General features: G+C 38.7%; 1 protein-coding gene across 4 annotated transcripts in view; it reads right to left on the bottom strand.

Moving 5' to 3' along the window:
• Window positions 1-23,071, bottom strand: part of LOC115866657 (uncharacterized) — a 439,762-nt gene that overhangs the window by 74,019 nt on the left and 342,672 nt on the right. For all 4 annotated transcript variants that reach the window (XM_060287720.1, XM_060287721.1, XM_060287723.1 and 1 more), the window contains exon 4: window positions 14,726-14,895. In XM_060287720.1, the coding sequence (XP_060143703.1) occupies window positions 14,726-14,895 (170 nt within the window). The remainder of the gene's footprint in view (window positions 1-14,725; window positions 14,896-23,071) is intronic.

The raw sequence follows: 23,071 nt of genomic DNA on the forward strand, positions 1-23,071 counted from the left end.
ATCTACTGGGTGGCCTCTTTTCTTCTTCTTGCCAATTGTCACTTGGAAGGCCCTGGAAATCAGGGTGGAAGCAGACAGGTTTACTTGTAAAGGGATAAGTTCAGTGGAAAACTTGGTGGGCCTAAATAGAATTTTTCTAGAAAAAGTAAAATTACACTGATTAAAGGGGTGTGTGTATCTATGTGTGTAATACTGAAAAGTGAATAATATCCAGAAAGGGAAGGACATGTCAAAAGCTTAATAATTTTTCTATTTTCTTAACTAAGTTAATTATTTAAATAAAATTACTGAATTTTGAAAGCTCACACATTGTATCAGGAAACCAAATTTATTCACTGACACCCATGATGAAGAATAAGGCCACATTATAGCTGATTCGCAGGCAAAGGAAAGTAAGTCTCGGTGGGGCCAACAAAGCCTCGCTGCTTTACCTGAACTGTGTGACTATTATTTTTAGCATTTTGGAAGTTAATTTCCTTTCACTGTGGGATTAGTTAAGAATCAAATGAGTTAATGGATATAAAATTGGGTTGTAAAATGAAACACTTAACTTAATTGCTATTAAATAAACAAATATTTGTTTATTTTAATAAACACTTATATAGTTGTATGTGCCAGGTACTAGTCCAAGGGCTCAATTCTCCTACGGACCTTCAGGGGCTTTTACTGTTACTTGGCTACATTGTGTAAGCAAGGAAAATGAAGCCCACAGATGAGTAATGACTTGATGGAGCATAGCTTTCTATAACCTTGGTATAGAAGACTGTTACTAAGCAGTACGGTACTGACAAAGGTGAAAAGTGGTTTCTAGAACGTCACATTCAGTATCACTAAGCAGAGTATAGGGGTGGGTTTGCAACTCAAAAACAATAGCTTAATAACAAGTACAGCCACTAAGGCCCTCTCAATTTTCTGTTGTCAGACGTGACGAAAGTTTGTTCATTTTTGTAACCCCAGAAACTAGTAAAGTGCCAAGAATATAGTAAGTGGTGAGAAACATTTGCTGAATAAAAAATGAATGGACCTAGAAAACAGAATTCTAGAAGAGAAGTACGATGTTTGAGTTTACTGCTTTGTTTTTCACTCACCTGCGACTAATCACATTTTAATTTTTAGTTGCTCTCAATATGAATTTCCTGCTCAAAACCTCATTTATTACAGTGGTTTCCATTTACTGGGCACTTACGTTGTGTTAAAGGTTCAACGTACTTTTTATTCTTTTCAGACATCCTGCAAGTTAAGGTATTCTTATTCCCATGTTACAGATGAGAAGACTGAGGCTTGGAGGTTAAGAAATATGCTCAAGATCAGACAGCTAGTAAACAGTAGAACCAGGATTTAAAACTTAGGTCTGTTTGTTTCCAGAAGCTGTACTCTCAACCACTAACCTCACGTGCTCAGTCTTTCACATGGTATGTCCATTGTTTTAAAAGACCCTCACTGGGCCACTGTTTAGCCGCCTTTTCTGTCTTAGCTGCCCTGTCAGCAAACCTGCTCTGGCCTCAGGGGTCTGTCCACCAGAATCTGTCAATTTCCTTGTATAATGCAGTTTCCCTTTGTATTTACTTCTTATCCTTTTTTCTCTTCTCTCTCCTCTCTCTCTCTAACAAATTTCAGCCAAAGGCAGGAAATAATTAGACCCTATGAAAACCAACTGAATCGGCTACTTTGCAGCCCTTGAGGTAGGAAGTTTTTGCCACCTTTTACAGAATGGAGGGGTGCATCCTGAATGACCCTGAACCTCCAAACACAGGTTCTGCCAGCGCTGGAGTTCTTTCTCACCCGAGGAGAAGGGTTTCACAGTCTCTACTGATGGTTGGCAAACTGGAGCCTGTGTGTCTGTCGCCTGTTTTTGTAAGTAAAGTTTCCCTGGAACACAACTTGATTTATTCTTTCATTTATTGTCTGTGGCTGCTTTCACACACAGCAGAGTTCACTTGTTGCAACTTGTCATATGACCCGCAAAGCTCAATTCCTATCTGATGCTTTACAGAAAGTTTACTGGCCTCTGGTCTATACAGACCAATGACCGAGTTGATCTCAGGCCCACCTCATCAGCGTTGCAGCTGCTCAATCTCTGTGCCTTGGGGTTGGGAGTTTCTCTTCGGTCATCACCATATAAGGAAAACAGGCTGCAAACCTCACTAAATACTAACCCTAGACTTTGAATCCTGAGTGTGGCTTCCTCTGTTAGCCTTTAAATGGTGTTCCCCTCTCCAAGAAATACGCACTCCTTGGGCAAGCTGAAGGTGTTGCCTGATCTTTAAAGGACCTGGGGTGGTTATTGAAGTCATAAAAAACCCTAAAGGGTTTCTTTAAACTTTAAAAAAGAAAAAAAAAAAGAGCAAGGGCCAAAGTCTTCATTTTCAAAGGGGAGAACAATAAACTTTCCACCAAATCCTTTTACACACACAAAAAAGGCCAAATCGTTTTTAGTCTTGCTCCTTTATCAGTTTGTTGCATTTTTTCCCAGATGATCTAAAAATACAAACATATCTGTATCTACTATTCCTGATCTAAAATTTTAAAAATCTCTTGTACTTTAACTTCCCTGACAACCCCACAAAGGGACAAGCATTGTTTACCCATTTTACCAATGGAGAAAATGGAGATTCTGAGAAAATATTCAATAACTACATTTTGAGTATATTAAGTACATTTCTTTGAACATCTATGGCAAAGCAAATATTGCTTAAATTCACTTAACTAACTAGATGTACTCATGAAGTTGTGTGGAAAGGAAACATCTATACGTGAGATCATGATTTCCAATTCTGGAGAGAATAATTTTGGCTCCAAAATATAATAAGATCACAGCAGTGCACCAAAGAGCATGCCATGCTTGATGATTTGCACGCACTGTGCATTTGGCTCTCATGCAAACACTAGAAAAAAATGCATAAAACGGACAAAGGACAATGAGTTACTGTCTTTTTGGATGCTTGCTTAATTCATACATAATTTAAATAATATGATTAATGCCCATTTCATTGAATTCTCATGGTCTCTAATGAGATAATGCTATTTCTTTAATGATATAAATCGGGAAAGCATTGCTCAAAATATAAAATCATTAAAAATATGAGGTAAGTGAAGCTCTGGGGAATTCTTTAAGGTATGAGATATAGTCTTTGCTCTCAAGCGGTTTACAACCTTGCTGAGAAATAACAGGAAAACAGGAAAAGTGTAAATGTTCGTGTAGCCTAACTTGGTGAGCCTTTGTTTTGAAACAGTTGTCCTCAAATGTATTTCTGTGTAAGAATTCCTTCGATGGGGAAGGAGAACTTGATGACCTGCACATTTCTGAGATCTACCCTAAAAGATTCTGATTTTTAGTTCAGGGATAGAGCTCAATCATCTGAATATTTACCAAACACCCATGGCATTCTTGTAGGTGGTTCATAAACTGTATCTTCAGAAAAGATGCTCCAGGTACTTTAAAGAGCAAATATAGATGGAAGTAAAAGCTGGTGTTTGAGGAGGAGGATTAGGTATCCTGATCATTTAGGGGGACTGATAAGGCCCTTTCCCTTGCTGCTTCTCCCATATAACTTTCTAATCCTTCTAAGTGGAAAACAAAAAACAGTTCTACAACTGGAAATGCATTCCTCTGGCTTGGAATATTGTCCCTAATAAAGTACAAATATGTTAAGAGGAGATCATTCAGACCTTAGCCATCATCTATACCTCAGTTCAACTGACTTCCCAGAGAGAGAGAGATCTTCCCCAAGAGAGATTTTGATGGGGAAGCCGGTAGTGCTAGGGACACTGCTGCCCAGAGTGCAGAGATTTGAAGGACCCAAAGTGGGTAAGGCTATTCTAAGTGTTTCTATGCCTTCAGGAAGAATTGAGGAGGTGGGGAGGAAAATGGAAAGAAAATGTGTTTTATAGAAGTCTTTCCATTTACAAGCAGATAAGGTCAAAAAAAGGTTGGGGATGTCCATTTACTCATAAGATCCAAGTAATGATATAGGATTCTCAATAGAATTGATACATTTTTGCTCTGGTTCATTTGTTTGTATCTATGAAAACTCCTGAGTTGAAAAGTTTGTAGATTGATGTGCTTCTGTATTTGGGACTATTGCTTTGTGTAGGCATGCTTTAGGGTTAGGGTTAGGATTAGGGTTAGGGGTTTAGAATCACAGCTTTCGGAGATGAGCTATAGAAAGCCTAAGAGATCTCCTAGTTCCAGGGCAACAAATAGATTTCAACTAACGTGCAATCTCCAGCTGATTGGTAGTGACTGCCTGGTATGCTGGGCTGCAAAAGATTCTGTGATTGATTAGCAATGTCCTTTCTGTCTGTTATGGGGGTAGGCAAAACTCTATTAGGCTAATATCCTGACTTTACACACACTAGGAATTTGAAATTCAGATTTAGTCACAGAGAAACCTAACAAAAGATTGAGAAAAATAAGTCTATGGTTTGTAAATCTTTGTGTGGACATGGATTTAAAATAACTTCTTTATTTCCTTTATAGGAAATTTGCCTACAGGACTCCAGATGTTGAGAGAAGGGTTTACCGTTACTTTATTACGGTTCAAGGTCGTTGTGTGTACTGCTGTAGTGTTCATCCTTTTCCTATTTGTGCATCATTAGAATGGAATATACCAAGGGATCAATAAATGGAAGTCTAAATAGTGCAGGAAAAATTGTGTGAGCAATTTTTGGGAATAAAGCCCTTCATACATTTTCAAGCTCTTTTAGGAACATTTAAATTGCTGAGTGCACCTCCATGTTCCAGTCAGGACTAACGAAATGGAGCAAAAATCAATGAGAAGTCCGTGTGGTCTCAGTAACAAGGCAGAATTCACCTCTCCACACTTTCTCTCTCTACATACCCTTCCATTAGCCACTCGCTGATTTAATAAGAAATTCTAGGCATTTAGAATCATTTCTCTGGGAAGCTTCACGTGCCCTGAAGAGACAGTCTAGGGTCACCATACATCCAAGCATTTGGCCAAAAAAGACTAGGTAGGATGGGATTACGCTAATGAGTGGGAATTCCCAGGGACCTGATCATATCCCAGTTTTGGTCTCTTTGGAGTTGTGAGATATAGTAGAAAAGAAACAATTCCCAGAAACTCTAATTAGAGACAGGGCTGGTGAGACATTTTTCAGGCTCTCCCAAATGCCTCTAATTTACCTGCTTCTTACAAAATGTAGTTTACGTCTTGTTCCTGGCCAGGTTTCCAGCACAGGAGCTTCTTGAACTTTTAAAAATTCCATTAAAAAAAAACATCTCAGAAAGTACCCAACACCCAGGTCTTTGCATCTCTTCTCATTCCTCCTCACTCTGGAATCTAGCTCAAAGTTCTGCCTCTGTGTGTATGGTATTTCCCTCCATCTCCAGCTTATCACTGGGTGTTAAAGTCTTGCCTCTCATTCATTCATGGATTCACCTAATAAGCCATTCAGTTCTATTCACTCAACAAAGATTTGTTGAAACAAGTCAAATACGGTTCCAGATCACACTATCCTGGATTCTATGAGGTATCCAAATTTACATAAGACATGTTGTCCTGTGTCTTAAAGGAGAAGCCAGGCCACTCAGCCTGAAAAATCAGAGAAGACTTTATTGAGAAAACAGCCTTTTGTCCTAGTCCTGAAGAATGAATAGGATTGGTCTAGGTGAAGTGGGAAGTGGGAAGAGAGGAGGAAATAAGGGAAGAGCATTCCAGGAAGAAGGCACTGCCTAGGTAAGGCCACAAGGCAGGAAGGAAAATGATGAAGAGGACAGAAAGCAGGCCAGTATGGCCAGAGTTGTGCGTGCGTGTGTGTGTGTGTGTGTGTGTGTGTGTGTGTGTGTTATTTTTGGAGGCATGCCTACTGGGAAATGCCCAAGATGAAGACAGAGAAGTAGAAAGGGCTGAGATCATGGAGGATCTTTTTACGCCATGTTAAGGATTTTGGACTTGAGTTTATGAACTATGGAACAACACCAAATGGGTTTAAGTAGGGAGCAAATGACACCTGAGACAGTTCTTCTAAGAAGCTTTCCCATTTTCCTCCAGCAGCTTGTATTAGAAACATCTAAGTATGGATCTGTCTCTACTATACTATGATCTCCGTGTAGGCCAGAATTATGACTTTCTCATCTTTGTATAATTTTTAGCATAGCTAGCAGGATAATGTGGAAAGAGTTTATTGGCATGGAAGGAGCTTTGGAATCAGACAGATCTGGCTTTGATTCCTGTCAATGTGCTTTTCCAACTGTATGACACTAACCATGTACCCAGGGCAGTGTAGTAGGAGGGCCCACCATGGGTGCAGGCAATAAGGGTGTGCATTGCTGTTGAGAATTTAAAAATAATAATAAACCCAACTGAAAGTCAATCTGCTTTTTATTATCACCATGTGCTGGCAATTCCAAACAATGTCAGTGATAAAATATTCCTCCCTAAAAGAATCTTTTGTGGGCCTAGGTTCTAAACAACTGTTGTGGTTACCACTGAGGTTTTTTTCCCAACATTTTATTATGAAAAATGTCAGATCTATAGAAAAGTTGAAATGATTTTATAGCAAAAATTCACCATCTAGATTCTAAAATTAACATGTTATATCACTTCCTCTAAATCTACATCTATCCATCTATCAATCCTTCTATTTATTTATCAGTCAACTTTTGGATACATTTCAGAGTAAGATGCATTCCTGAGTACATTGTCCTCTACATGTTTCAGTATGAGTATCATAAACTAGAGTCATTACTTATTTAAAAGAGTTTAGTATTTGTTTAAGGCTATTTTTTTTCTCTTGAGGTAAAATTCGCATAACATGAAACTCATAAATCCTAAGGGCACTATTTGATGAGTTTTGACAAATGCATACAACCTGCGTAACCCAAACCACCAACAAGATACAGAAAATGACCATTATCCCAACCTGTTCGGTTATGCCCTTTCCAGGTGACCCCTCTCCCCATCTCTCCAGAGGAAACCTGTATTCTGATTTTCTTCACAACGGATTAGTTTTGCCTATTACAGAACTTGATACAAATGGAATCATGCAATATGTACTCTTACACAAGGCTTCTTTCTCTCAACATAATGTGTTTCAGATTCAACTGCATTGTTGCATTTATCTGTAGTTTTTCTGATATCTGTTGTTTTTCTGAGTGACCAGTTCAGTAGTATTCCTTTGTATGAATATACCACAGTTTATCCATTCTCCTGTTGACGGACACCTATGCTGTTCTCTGGTTATTACTGTTATGAATAAAGTCACTGTTAACTTTTGTGTACAAATTGTTTTGTGGATTTATATTTTCATTTTTCTTGGAAAAATGTCCACAAGTAGAATTACTGGTTGTAGTGTAGATATGTGTTTTGGTTTATTAGAAACTGTAAGACCTTTTTTCAAAGTGGCTGTACCTCTTTGTACCTTTTTACCATCTCATCAACAATGTATTGATATGAGAGTACCAGCTGCTCCGTATTCTTGCCAACATTTGCTGTTTTCAGTTTAAAAAAAAAATTTTTAGTATCTAATGAGTTTGTAGCTGCATTGTGGTTTTAATTTGAATTTCCCTTATGACTAATGATGCTGAATACTTTTTCATGTGCTTATTGGTCCTTCATATATCTTCTTCCATGTGGTGTCTGTGCAAGTCCTTTACCCATTTTTATTGGGTTGTTTGTCTCTTTTATTACCATGGAGGAGATAGATATACTTACTGTATATTACTCCTTTGTCAGATATGAATTTTAAAATATTTTCTGCTAGTCTGTGGCTGGCCAATTAATTTTTAAATGGTATCTCTCAATGGGACCTTTTCCATTTTGATGATGTCTAATTGATCAATTTTTTCTTTAATGGTTACTACTTTGTATTATCTAAGAAATCTTTTCCTACTCTCGTTATGAAGATATTCTCCTATGTTTGTTTCAAAAAGCTTTGTGTTTTTAGCTTTTATGTTTAAGTCTATGAATATCTCAAATTAATTTTTGCGTATAATGTGAGGTAGAGGTGGAGATCCTTTTTCCCCTTGGCCCCCTCTATTTATCAACCCTTATGCCAGTTGCATAGTAGCTTTTAGTAATCCTGAAGTCAAGTACTATAAATCCTCTAATTTTGTCCTTCTTTTAAAAGATTGTTTTGGACGTTCCAGATAAATTTTAGAGTCAGTTTGTTATTTTCTATAAAAATCTTGCTGGAATTATGAATGAGGTTACATTGAATCTATAGATCAACTGGGGGAGAATTAACAATTAAATATTGAGTTTCTCAATGTTTGAGCATGGTATATATTTCTCCATTTATTTAGTCTTTATTTAATTTTTCTTAGAAATATTTATAGTTTTACTATATGACTTATAGCTGTTTTGTCACATTTACTCCCAAATATTTTTTGATGTTATTGCACATGGAATGGTTTTTATTTTACTTTGCAAAGGTTTGCTGCTAGTTTTTAAAAATACAATTGATTTTTGTACATTAGCCTTTTATCCTAAAAACTTGCCAAATTAATTTATTATTTCTAGTAGTCATTTTTCAAATTCCTTAAGACTTTCTATATAAACAACCATGTCCTCTGCAAACAGACAGAGTTTCACTGCTGCCTTTCCAATTTTCATGCCTTCTTTTTCTTTTCTTGTCTTACCTAACTAGGACCTTTAGTACAATGCTGAATAGAGGTTGTAAGATTGTGCATTTTTTTCTTTATTCTTGATTTAGAGAGGAAATATTAATCACCATTTCACCATTAAATATGATGTTAGTTACAGGTTTTTTAGAGATTACCTTTATCAGATTGTGAAAGTTTCCATCTATTCCTAAGTTTGCTGAGAATTTTTATCATGAAGGAGTGTTGAATTCTGTGGAATAGTTTTCTGCTTCTATTGAACTGATCATATGGATTCTCTCCTTTATTCTGTTAATGTAGTGAATTACATTGATTCAACTTTGAATGTTAAAGCAAACTTTGAGTTCCTAGGAAAAACCCCATTTGGTCACAATAAGTTATCTTTTTTTATTTTTTGATGATTACAGTTTGCTAATATTTTGTTAAGTATTTTTGCTTTATGTGCATGAGGGATATTGGTTTTAGCAGTTGTTGCTTTTTAATTTCTTCGACAGTTTTTTGTATTGAGGATTTCCTGGTCTCATATAATGAGTTGGGAAGTGATCACTCCTCCTCTATTTTTTGAGAGATTTTGTGTAAAGCTGGCGTTTTCCCTGCTCCCCAACTTCTTAAATGTTCAATAGAATATTCCAGTGAAACCATCTGACCCTGAAGTTTTCTTTCTGGGAATATTTTTAATAACAACTTCAAATTTTAAACTGGATTTTGGGCTGTTCAAAAATTCAGTTTCATCTTGTGTCAGATTTGGTAAGTTGTATTTTTCAAGAAAATTTGTCCACCACATCTAAGTTGTTAAATTTTTGGCAATATCTATTTAATTACTTATTATTATCCATTTGATATTTGTAGAATCTGTAGTGATAATCCCTCCTTCATTTTTGATATTAATAATGTGTGTTCTCTGTCTCTCACTCTTCCTTTCTCTCTCTCTCCCTTCTCCCCTCCTCAGTCTAACCAGGTATTTGTCAATTTTGTTGGTATTTTCCGATTTTTGGCTTTGTAAAATTTCACTATTGCCTGTTTTTTAATGTTTTGATTTCTGCTCTTATCTTTATTATTTCCTTTCTTCTACTTATTTTGGATTTATTCTGCTCTTCTTTTCTGTCTTGAAGTAGTATCTTAGATCATCAATATTAGACCATTCTTCTTTGGTAATAAAAAATCTTTAAAGCTATAAATTTTCCTCTAAAAACTGCTTTAGATGTATTTCACAAATTTAATATCTTTATATTCATTCAGTTTCAGATATTTCTTAATTTTTCCTATAAGTTATTTTCTGATTCATAAATTATTTAGAAGTGTCATTTAATTTCCAATGATTTGGGGGTTTTCTTGATATCTCATTGTTATTGATTTCTAATTTTAATTCCATAGTAATCAAAGAATATACTCTGCATGATTTTTAAATGTTTAACTTGTTGAGACCTGCTTTATGGCCAGGCAGATGGTCTCTCTTGGTGAACATGTGCTCTTAAAAGAAATGTCTATTCTATTCTAATTTAAATGATGTGCTCTATAGATATCAATTAGGTTAAGGTGGTTGATAATGTTATTCATATCTTTTATGTCTTTACTGAACTATTTTGTCTAATTGGTCTATCAATGTCTGGGGAAGGGGTGTTAAACTCTCCAACTATTATTGTGGGATTGTCTCTTTTTCCTTTGAATTCTGTCATTATTTGTTCCATGTATTTTGAAGCTCTGTTATTGGACACATACACACATTTATATCTAAAAATCTTACCAATGAATTGGATATTTTATCATTATGAAACATCCCTTTATTACTTTGGTAACTCTTTGTCTTGAAATCTACTTCATCAGCTATTAACATAGCTACTCCAGCTTTCTTAGGTTTACTGTTTGCATGGAATATATTTTCCTATCCACTTACTTTCAGTCTACTTGTGTCTTTATATGTAAAGCTTATCTCATGTAGACAGAGGTGTAATATTCTTTATGTTAATCCTGGCTGGAGTTTATTGAACTTCTTTTATTTGTAAATGTGTATCTTTCACCAAAGTTTAGAATTTTTGCACATTGTTTCTTCAGATAATTGTTTTATCCCATTCTTTTCTATCCTTATGGAATTCCAGTGACATATATGCTGGAACTTTTGATTTGGACCACAGGTCCCTGAGACATTGTTGCTGTTGTTCTGTTGTTCTTCATCTTCTCCTTCCTCTTCTTTTATCTTTTCCCCCTCTGTTCTTTAGATTGGGTAATTTTGATCTATCTTCAAGTTCACAGATTTGTTTTAAATGTTATTTTTTCCCCCTAAATTGGCCATGTTTTGAGTATGTTTTGGTTACCAAAGGAAATGGAGTGACTGGCCTTTATTAATTTTCGACATAGCCTGGGGAATAGGACTGGCTACCTAATTTGTGGGGCCCAGTGCAAAATGAAAATGTGGGTTCCTTGTTCAGAAATTAATAAGAATTTCAAGACAGTGATGGAGAGCACTAAACTGAGCATGATGTCCTCTGTGCAACTGTACAAGTTACATGTCAGTGAAGCTGGAGCTTATGGTAATGGTCAAGTTCAGAACTTCCAGTCAGATATATCAGAATTTGATCCCCAGATCCACTACTTGCTACCTGGGTGATCTTGAGCAGGTTACTTTTTCTCTCCAAACTTTAGAGTCCTTATCTGCAAAATGAGTCTTTCTTATGTTTGTTGTCAGGCATAAATGATAGCTATGTATAATGCCTGGTACAATGTATGATATAAGGTCAAAAAGGAAGTTATTATTACTTTGTTATGTGGGCTTTATTAGAATAATAATGTGGAAGCAAAGTTGCTATATCAGAAGGAGAATGTCTCTAGTGTTATCAACTGAAGACTGGAAGATCTGTGTGTGTGAGTGTAGGCAAGCAGGGTACAGAGTTGAATTGGGAGTGTACCCCCTGGTGAGTGGGAAGGAGCTGGTGGGGAGATAAATTCCCTGTACCAGTCTCTGGGTGGCGCTATTAGTCCAGGAGAACTTGGTATGTTCTAAGTGCACAGGTGAGGTGGGTATTTTAAAGGATGGGGCCAAGGAAGGATGGAAGCACAGAAAGGGAAACAAAGTGCAACCAGGCATTCATATAACGCAGAACTGTTGAAAATCTTCAGAATACTGAAAGAGTATAGTGAGTACTTCCCAACTTCCTAGACAGAGATATGAGACTATTTTCTTTATCTAGGTAGAGATATGAGGGCCTTCGGTTTATGTTTATTAATTTAAAACTTTGGTTCTCTATCTGGCTATAAATTAGAATCAGCTGTGGTGCTTTAAAGACTTCTGATGCTCTGACTCCATCCCAGAGATTCTGCTTTATTTGTTTTGGGGTGAAGCCTGGGCATCATCAGTGTTTTTTAAAAGCTTCTCAGATGATTCTAATGTGCAGACATGGTTGAGAACCACTAAACTAAAACAAGGCATGCTGTTAAGATCTTGTCTTCGTATTTCCCTGTGGGGAAAGGAGAGGGTGGCCATTTTCTGTGTGTGTGTGTGTGTGTGTGTGTGTGTGTGTGTGTGTGTGTGTGTGTGGTAACCAGGTGATTAAACAGCAGTAATGCACATATAAGTGGAAACCATTCTGTATGATTTGTGGGTGATGCTTTCCACACTCAGAGTGGGTGACATTTTCACTTGGTCCACAGCTGTATCTGCTCAGGAAACCTCATCTTCCACTTTCTGAGACCCTTACCTAAGTTACTGTGCATAACTTGGTTAAACAACGCCTGGCAAATGCTAAGGGCTCAGGAAGTGTCAGCTATTGTTGTTACTAAAATTATTTTGTTAGGTCATCTAATAGAATTAAGTTGAAATTAATAAAAACGAGTCAGAGACATTTAACAGAGTGTAATCATCTTTCCTTTAGGTGGTCAACTTCATCCTTTCAAGTATTGTATGTCATTGTAGACATGTTTTTTTAAAAGGCAATACAGTAAGTGGTCACATCACAGAGATCACTAACCCATAAATGATGAATTACAGAAAGAAAAGTCTGTCCTAATATTGTGGAAATGGGTACTTATGGTATGGGATAAAATTTCATGTGATAGCATCACATCTGGATTTAAAAATGACTGTGTTGTCAAACTTGGGTGTCAGAGAAGATAGCGTGTTTGGGAAAACTGTTAAAAGATCAAACAGGATTTCTAATGATGGCACACTCACAACAGCCAAGATACACATGACACATTTGAATCACATTGCTTCATGAAATGTCAGAGTGGAGCAATATTTCCAAATTGAGTGAATATAATTTTCTTTTCAGTTTTATGCAATTCATACACATATGTGGAAATTAATAAGTTAAATATTGTAAGTAGATTTTTAACTATTTCACTTAGATGCCTAAAGGTTTATATGTTCAAGTTGGCAAACCTGTTTTTTTTCTTCATTCTGGAAAATGGACATTGGCTTTGTACTTGGGAGTAACTGGTGTTAAGTTGTGCAGACAATTAGGGAAAGGGCATTATGTGAAGAAAGGGGCTAAGCAGGAAGAAAAGACAAACACAGATAACCTTCCTTTCGTCTGTTTATGATTCTTAGCAATTATCACTGCAATATTTTAGAATAAGAAAGAGCTCATAAGACGCTGAACTGTGAGCTTGCCTGGGCTTGATCTCTGGCCAGTGAGGCCGTCGCCTTAGCAACTCCAACAATGCAGGCCCTACCCTGCCAGCTCTGATATGTCCAACACCTCCCCAGTGGGGAGGAAAATGCTATCACTGGGGAGGGATGATTTTCCACTTTTACTATATTTAAGTACAGTATTTATTATTTTATTTAATTCATAAATATACTCATCTCCAATCCCAGCCACCTACCACTTCAGACACACACACACACACACACACACACACACACACACACACCCCACTTCATTTGCTCCATCCCTTGGATCGAATTTTCCCCAAGGATTATTAAGAGAATTTTGGTTGAGGATGCAGCCATTCAGTGAACTGGATGCCCTCTCTGCATACTGGTTTGTGGCTATAACCATGTGAAATGCTTCTCCTGCCTGCTTGCAACAGAAATACAGAAATTCCAGTTGCCTGCTTCACTTTCAGAAAGTGTCTTGACTTTTATGGGCAACTAAATACTCACCAGTATGCAGACCTCTCAGCAAAATCTGGAGGAGGCATCGACCTCCATGTCTAATTATCCTATATTTTCCTGCTATCCACCCAGACAAACTCTTGAATGTCAAAGAGAAATTCTAAAGCTTACTCAAACCTGTTTAACCAAATCAAGCCTTCTAGGCTTCCCTAATTACAGACGATATGCAATGAAATCGATGCCCTCCTCTTACCGTTTTAAATACTCTTCTACTTACCTTTCTTCTACTCCCACCCTCCACCCTTCTATTAGCAATGAGAGGAAACAGTAGGGAAAGAATACCTTTCAGTCTTGATATAATGTGGAGATGAACAGATGTTATGATTTTTACATTTCAGCCCTGACTCTTGTAAAAACTATGTGACATTTGTTAAAAAAAATAAATAACGGTAAGATGTTTGTGGATCCATGAGCGTACTAAAAAATGGCTAAGTTATCAGCAAATGAATCTGAGAAAACAACCACTTTTCCATTTTGTAATCTCTAGGGCAGGTGAAGGAAGAAGTGAGACAGTCGATGCACTTGACTCTGGGCACGAGCTTATGCTACCCTTTCCCAAAGAGCATTCCACGGAGATTTAGTCCTATTAGCCTCCCTGAAAAAAATTAGGGGTTTCCTTGGAAAATACTTTTGGAGAATGTTGCATGCTTTATGTCCTTCTTGGAGATCTACAAGGCACATTTACTTATAAAAGCCTCTGAAAAGTTCTGCGGTAAGAAAACCTATTAAACTTTGTTTAACCCGGTGTTTACATTCTAGATTCTAGAACTCATTTGAGCATAGAAGCTGCTTTTGCACACAACTCCTGTTAACATCCCATAGGACCAATATTTCCTAGAATTTACATAGGGTACTGCGATTTTAGTCTATTACATTTCTCATTTCTCTTTAAAACAACTAGTTTCTTATCTGTAATTGGAAAAAGCTGCATTTTCCTGTTTTTCTTTTTCCTTTTTCCCAAAGCCCAGGCTAATGTGATTCCTTTCCTACCCAAGGACTACCTTCTTCCCATCTCCTGAGAAGTGTACCTGTGGCCACAGTTGCTTAAAGGCTGGTGGTATGGTCCTGCGAACCGCCAATAGCTGCAGCCTCAGGTGCATTTTGAAGGCTTGCTCTTGAAGTGTGGTCCCAGGCCAGACAGCATCCATCTCACCTGGGAGCTTGTTAGAAATGCAGAATCTCAGGTCCCACGACAGACCTGCAGAAAGAGAATCTTCATGTTAACAAGATTCCCAGTGGTTTATAAGTACATTACATTTTAAGAAGTCTCAAAGCGGGGAGAAGAACCCTGGTCCTTGAACAGAGTGGACCAGGGCCAGCTTTGACACTGAGTTCAAAGTCTAACTTGACCCCAAGGTACAGCTCACACATACACACACAACTTACTCTCCTTCAGATAATACTTAGCACATATTAACATATTAAGGACAAAAAATACCACAGAACTCATAAGGTTATAGGCTGCAGCATAGCAATAATACCAATCCCTTGCCCTTAGAGGACATAGCCCTTCATTCTATAGCTCAGGAGAGGAAGGTCTTCATTCCATTACCAGCTAGAAACTTTGCCCCACATCGTTGGGCATCTCCAGCAGATGTTCAAAATGTACAGTGCTGAAAACATTGTCTTACAAAACATAGCTCAGTGTTTGAACTTGCCTATAAAATTAAGGCTATAGATAATTCAACCTCCCATCTCTCCTCCCTATTACTGATAAGAAAAAGATTAATTGGGGAGTCCATGTTTCATCCAAGAATCTCAGTATGCCCTGAGACATGAAATCTCCAGGCTCAGTTATGGGCTAAGCTGGGGTCATCCTCATTTACTGAGACCCAGGGAGTTAGGGAACATGTTCAAGGTCACAGCCCTCACTAGGAACTACTGCTTAGACTCACAGGTACTCAGCCCACCCCCATGGCGCACCACCCCTGCCTGGAGAAATAAAAGACCCAGCCAGAAGGCTCTTGGAATGATCACATCCACGCATGAAAGGGCCTCATATGTGATCCACAAATCTAACCACAGATGGGAAAACCTGATGCTTTAAGAAAGCCTCTTGATCTATTTTTTCAAACATTTTGGATTTTGGCAAAAACTTTTGTGATTTGAAAATGCAATTTTTACCCTTAATTTATATTTTCAAGGGAAATTTAAGTAAAAAAACATGTCTTTCTAGTTAAATGGAAGCCTTTGCTATATACAAAGAGGGAGGGGGAGAGTGCTGAGAACGATGCTGGCTGATTCCCACATAGATTCGGGAAAAGCTGTTGGAGAGGTGGATTGTCTTCGGAGAAGGTGGGTGGCGGTGTTAGGAGAGTAGGGAAAGGGCTGGGAACTTTGCCCAGGGGAATGGTAAAAGGAGGCAAAAAAAAAAAAAAACGACTGCTGAGCTGGGGAGGGTGAGCCGGGCTGGGACCTCACAAGTTTAAAAGCACCTAGGAGGACAGCAGGACCATGTCACCTAATCCCAGGCCACAGGACAGGAGTGAGAAGCATATTGGCTATCAGGCTGCTTGTTGACCACACTTTTTGGTTCCTTCTCCTATAAGACAATGGGCCTCTTGTAGTCAGGGACCACACACTCTTGATCTTTGTATCCTCAGGGCCTAAGGTAATGCTTAGCACATACTTGATGTTTAGAAAATGCTTAGAAAATATATGATAAATAAATGAGAAGAGGAATGCATTTCCAACCCAAACCATCCAAAACTAAGAAGTCTAGACAAAGACCGTAATGATTGGTGTTACTTGCTAATATTCATAGGCTACATGCCAAACTGGTAAAATAACTTGACTTGGTGAAAAAAAAAAAATCTACCACTCGATGTAGTACAGAAAATATATAAAAATAAATATAAAAAGTGAGTCAAACTGTTCAACTCAATCTAGTCAGATCAGTTCCAGCTGCTGAACCAGCAGGTCTGAGTAGACTTGAGCAGAGCTTCTGATTCACTGCTGGCGTCCCTTCCTTCTCTTTGTTAAATTTACTAGCACCTGTTTTTTTTTTAATAAATTTACTTATTTATGTATTTAGTTATGGCTGCATTGGGTCTTCGTTGCTGTGCGCGGGATTTCTCTAGTTGTGGCGAGCGGGAGCTACTACTCTTCGTTGCGGTGTGTGGGCTTCTCATTGTGGTGGCTTCTCTGCTGAGAAGCACCGGCTCTAGGTGCGAGGGCTTCTGTTTTTAAACTTACAAAAATGCTGAATTATGCTATAGAGGCTGACTTTTTACTCTGAATTGCATGGAAGGCTAACTCTTTGCATTTAAAAACCTTGGGTTTGGAGCAGTCACAGCCTGGGCTTGGGGCTGAGGTCCAGCCTCAGGGCCGCAACTCCCTGCCTCCAATGACCATCTCTCCACATCCCACAGGACCTTTGCTGGCTGAAGGAGGGAAGAACCAAACCTTGGATTGGAAGTAATGTACAGCCTCTCACCCTCCCTAGAATCTGGCAAACTAGTACACAGTGCACATCCCTCTGAATCAAAGCAGGTTAGAGCAAAAAGAGACAGGAGAGGAAATCACAGCCTAGTGAGGTAGTGTGTGACTTGCCCAAGACCGTGTGGCTGGCTAGCTATGGCTGGGACCCAGATTCCCTCCTCCCCGGGCTGCTTCCCTTTGCATACACTTCATACTTAGAGGCACTGGAGGCAGGGTAGGCCACTGCTGGCACCAGGCAGAGACTCAAAGTCATTGCCAATGGGGGCGCTGGGAATTGTGTTAACAAGACTGAAGCTTATATACTGTACATGCCGTCAGTCCAGACTACCCCTGTTGTAGAGATGAGTGCTGTTTGTAAATATAAAATTTTCTTTTCAGCAAAACTCCAAACGGTTGTCTTTACTTATATTTCTACTTCTTCCCTTCATATTTTTCTCGAACCCACTGTGAACAGGCTTCCTTCCCCACCACTGCACTAAACCTGCTCTTCATTTGCCCAATCCAGTGCTCAAGCCCTGGTCCTCATCTTACCTGGGCAATCAGCAGCTCTTGGCATAATTGTTCACTCCCTCCATCTCAAAACATCTTTTTTTTTTTTTTTAAATTTTGCCTTTGGAACACCATTCTCTCTTGGTTTTCCTTCCCTGGCTGGATCTACCTTCACTCTTGATTCTATTGACTGGTCCTTTCCAGTCTTCTCAGTTACATCCTCCTTATATTCCTAACATGTAGGAACTCTAAGTGCTTCAGTGCCCACTAGTACAGACCTTGAATTTACCCTCACTCTCGAGTAAGCTCACCCAGTGCCATGGCTCAAAATAAGCATCCTCTGGCTGCTGCTGAGCAAACTGGTTTGTCTAGTCCTGACTCATCTTCTGAACTCCAGACTGACTACCAGCAGCTCTCCTCAGATGTCTGATAGGCATCTCAAACTCAGTAAGACCAAGATCCAACTCTTGATTCTGCATCCTGCAACAACACAGACACTCCTCCCACAGTCTTCCTATTTGAATATGTGGCAGCTCCATCCTTCCAGTTGTTCAGGCCCCATATCTTGTAAATATCTTGTCTTTCTCTCCCACATCACATCCAATTCATCTTCATGTCCTATTGGCCCAACCTTGAAAATGTATCCAGAATCTGACCACTTCTTACCTCTTTCACCTCCTTCACCACTTTATACCCCTTACCATGGTATTTTGCCTGGATTGTGTCAGTAGTCTCCAAACTGGTCTCCCTACTTTTGTTCTTTCTCCCCCAAATTCATGTCCCACACAGGAGTCAGTAATCCTTGTCAAATACAAGTCAGATTCCACCACTTTTCTCCTCAGAATACTGAATGTTTCTGGTCTCACTCAGAATAAAAACCAAAGTCTTTATCATGGTCTACAAGGATGCACATGACCTTGGCCGCTTCTCTGACTTTATTTCCTACCACTCCTTCCCACATCTTGTGGCTCCAGTGACCAGGGCCTACTTACCGGTCTTGGACAAGCCAAGCACTCTCCCTGCTCAGAGTCTTTGCACCTGCTATTCCTTCTGCCTGGACTGTTCTTCTCTCGGAAAACTGAGGGGTAAGCTCCCCACCTCCTCAGGTCTCTTCTACTTGAAGGAAGAGGCCTTCCATGACCACAGCACAGAAAATAGGAACCCCTGTTTATTTCTTTAACTAGCAGCTGTAACCACCTGACATAAACAATATTTGTTTGTTTTCTGTCTCCTCCCACTCAGGTATAAGTTCTATCTTCTTTTTTTATCTTTCATTAAAGAGTCCTCTTGAATAAACTCACTCATACCGTACCCTGCATTACTATCATTTTGGGTCTCTATTGTTGTGGCAGGTCAGTCCTGTCTGGCTCATCCCATTGGGTGTCAGGGTCTGGGACATATTCCACATTGTCACACAGTAGAGGACAAATGATATGCTTTGCTGCTGAGGGAAAACTCATGGAAATCAAGAGTGAAAGAAAAAGAAAGTCCTAGGTCCTGCTAACCTTTCCCAGTCACCTGCTGATCTCCCTGTAGTGAGGGTCTGCATTCCTGCAGTGGGACTCTGTTTTATCTGCTACTTTCTCTGGGAGACCCAGAAGAGTGTCAGGGATATAATGCTGAATAGTGTATTTTAAGCCTTTTCCATCCGGTACTGATCTCTTTTTTTTTTGCGGGGGGGGGGGGCGGGGTGCATGTGGCATGCGGAATTCTAGTTCCCTGACCAGGGATCAAACCCGCACCTTCTGCAGTGGAAGCGCAGACTCTTAACCACTGGACCACCAGGGAAGTCCTGATCTCTTTTTAAATTTGCATTTCTTTTCTAGTGGTTTTGGAAACAGTGACCATACTACTGGATACTGCATTTTTCTTGTAAATTATTCTCCTTTCCACACTTTTTAATCCTTTGGCCGCACCTCAGAATATGTGGGATCTTAGTTCCCTGATCAGGGATCGAACCCGTGCCCCCGGCATTGGAAGGTGGATTCTTAAGCACTGGACCACCAGGGAAGTCCCCTGCCCTCCACACTAGTTGGTACTTCCCATCCCTGAACCTCCTAGTGTTGCTCTGCCGAGACTGGCTCACATTTCATTTCCTTTGCAGGTACTTGGCGCTCAGATTGTTCAGCTCTGCTGATTTTTCCATCTTTCAAAAATCTGTCACTATCCCTTGGCTGCTATTGGCTCTTCTTTCATTCTCTTTGTAATTTTGTATTATTTTTATTCTTTTACTTTCATTTTAGTGATATTTTGGTAGTAACAAATAAATATAGCAATAAATACAGCAAATATAACAATAGCAATAAATACAGCAAATAAATAACCTAATTTTTTTTCTGTCCATATGAGTTACAAATATTATTATTTTCCCAGTTTATAACTTGAGTTTTGTTTTCTCCTATGGTGGCCTTTAACATGCAAATGTGCAAAATTTATATACAACCGATCTATGAATCTTTTCTTTTAAGTTTCCTGCCTTCGGTATAATGTTACTTAGAAAAGGCTTCTCTATCCTGGTTCATGCAGTTGTTTGCTCACTTTTTTCTAGCTTATTTTTTCTTTTTTAGGGAGTTACTTTTCTTCATTTAAAAAAATTCCTTTTGTCAGATTAAGTAGGTTTCACTATATAGAGAGGACTGTGACCAGTTCTTCTCCTTCTCTGTTAAGGAATGAATGAGGGAATGGTCCTATATGATTAGAGGTAGATAGATAAGTTTAGGGTGGATATGGAAATAGAATTTATTTTAAACAACAAAACTTTCTACTAATCTGAGGATAGTCTGGTGCCATATTCATAAAAATAATGATGTATATGTTTATACATGCTTGCCTGCTGTGTTTTAGTGGTGCTCTCACACACATCATCACATTCGAGTCCCACAGTCCTGAGATGTCAGGTGCCAGGAGACAAAGCACTAGATCTGACTCACTCAAAGGATCTTTCCAGCCCAATTTTTTCCTGATTTCATCATTAAGTTTGCCAAAGTCCCATTTTTAATGACCTTACAAAGTTTGGCTGACTTATAAAGAAGGAAAGGAAGAAAATAAAACAGAAAATGCACAGAAAGATACTTGAGGCTAACGCTTTGAATTGTGCCTACTTCACAAAGCTAAAATGAGAAGAGTTTCATTTTCTGGTCTGCTTGTTCTAGCATGCTTCTCCAGGTTTGTGATCAGCTCCGTGGGAACACAGAGAATATAAAAGATATTCTAATTCAAGTGACTGTACTCAGTTCATTCCATTCTTCTTATAAAACTGCTGTAAAGTCCCATCTAATGTGGAACAGTTTTAACTTGCTAAATAAACCGCGTATTAACTCCTATTAATATTGAACCATGGTAGCATATTCGCCTGGTCCTTGTAACACGTGGAAACCCACAAGCATGACTCAAATCTGAGATGACTTCACCTAGACTTGCACACAGAACGGAGATTTTAAAAGTTGTTCTGTTTGTTCAAGCTGAGACCCAAATAATCACCCACACATATCAGCTGCTATGTTATTCTCTAAACTTACCCACATGGAACTCTCTTTTATCTAGTCAGCACACCTTTAAAAGTTACTCCATTAAGAAAAAGTGTCTTAACTTTTTGTTAATTGAAAACCTTACTGAAAATCCCGTCTTCTGCCAACGGAAAATTTATTTAAGAGGTCAAGACTTTGGCTACATGCAGGCAAATTTCCACTATCAGAACTGTCATCTGTTATAACAAATTCCTTAAACCACCAAAAATTTAACATAAAGCTGGCTAGTGTCCTAATAGTCTGGCTTATTATACAGGGACTTTCCGAGAGAAATGAATCATTGTAGTAGATTACAGCTTGTCCCCTACAATTAGAATGATGAGCGTCTTCCACATTGGAAGTGATATTTCAGAATTTTTTTTCCATTAATTTATTATTACCAAGAGTCAAAATAAAGAGTCACCAGTTGGTGGCTGATGTCTATTGTTTCCTTGGTTTGTTGACAAGTGGGACGGGTCTGAGCATTCCCAAGTATATATGCTCATGCCTGTTTCCTTTAACTGAATTCTTTAATGGGAAGCGCTCATGACAGAGACAGTAAAACTTTCTCTTAATTTTGCTCCCACTGTTGTCCTCCGTTTTTCTCCTTCCCCTACAGCCCCGGGAACTTTCACTCAGGTGTGCAGTAGATTCTTATTCACAGTCACACTTTCAGTAAACTCTTGAGTTATTTTCCAATCAAAACCATATATGGGAAAGTGTATACACCAATTAAGTTATTAAGTTTTTTTGCTTTTGCTGAAATTATAGCAACCCTAGTGGGAACACACATTATCTCAGACTGGTCAATAGCACTTTTATGAATAAAAGTGGGGAAAATATCCTTACTTAACAAATGGAGAGTGAAAGATGAAGTCTTTTAAATCAAGCATCCATGGTGGGGGCAGTAAAAGCAATGCTTGGTGTCAAACAGAATCACTGATTCGAAGAATAGACAATCTTGTAAAGAAAATGTCCTAGGTTTTAAATGTCCTTGGTTATAAATGGGGGCTTTGTCTGATTGGTATCTCACTAGTTAGTTGATTGTCTTCTTCAGTGAAAAGCCTCCACATTCTCTTAGTCACCAGTTTGGAGAGACTGGACTCTACATTCAATCATTTGCCAAGACTTATAGCCTCCATCTTTGAGCTTATTCTTTTCCTGTCTATTTCCTTCTTTCAATTCCCATGGTCCCCAGATGATTCTACTGTCCCAAAGCCTTTCTTTGGAAAGTGACTCCATGTTATATTTTTGGCTGAATTTATTTACTAATTATTTATTCTCATGGAACAATCCAAAGTTGACTATTTCTCCTTACTGAGATAAAACGAATGCTGCCTTTCCGTTAGGATCTTTTTCACCTAAAACACATTGATACACTCAAATCCAGGCTTCTCAAATTTTCACGTTCATAGAAATCGCCTGGGGTTCTTGTGAAACAAGAGATTCTGATTTGGAAGGTCCAGGGGGAGGGCCTGAGAGTCTGCGCTGGGAACAAGCTCCTCAGTGGTGCTGATGATGCTGTTTGGGAACCACACTCTGAGCAGTAAGATTCTAAGTTGTCCCACAGTCACCTCAACAGTATCAGTAATGCCTTAACATCAGTGGTGATTTCTATACGGGATAGCTTTTCTGAATTTTGTTTCGTTTTCCTTTTGCCTGCTACCTAAGGTCATTCTGGGTTCTTGCTTTGTGACAGGATAGCAGAATCGATGCAGCTACATTAAAACAAAAAGGGAGACATAGTGTCTGGCTGCTTTGGGCATACCTGTTAGCAGGAATTGCAGTCTTTCAGGAGTCTTCATTTTTAATAGCTATGCTATCAGAATCTCAGTCTTGGCATTAGGGCTAGGTGTTACAGCTGCCCATAAAGTGTTCTGATTTATGGACTCACTGCTCCTAATCATAAAATAATAAATTAGAAAAAAAATTCCACAG

The sequence above is a fragment of the Globicephala melas genome, chromosome 18 (assembly GCF_963455315.2).
Source record: "Globicephala melas chromosome 18, mGloMel1.2, whole genome shotgun sequence".
NCBI lineage: Eukaryota > Metazoa > Chordata > Mammalia > Artiodactyla > Delphinidae > Globicephala > Globicephala melas.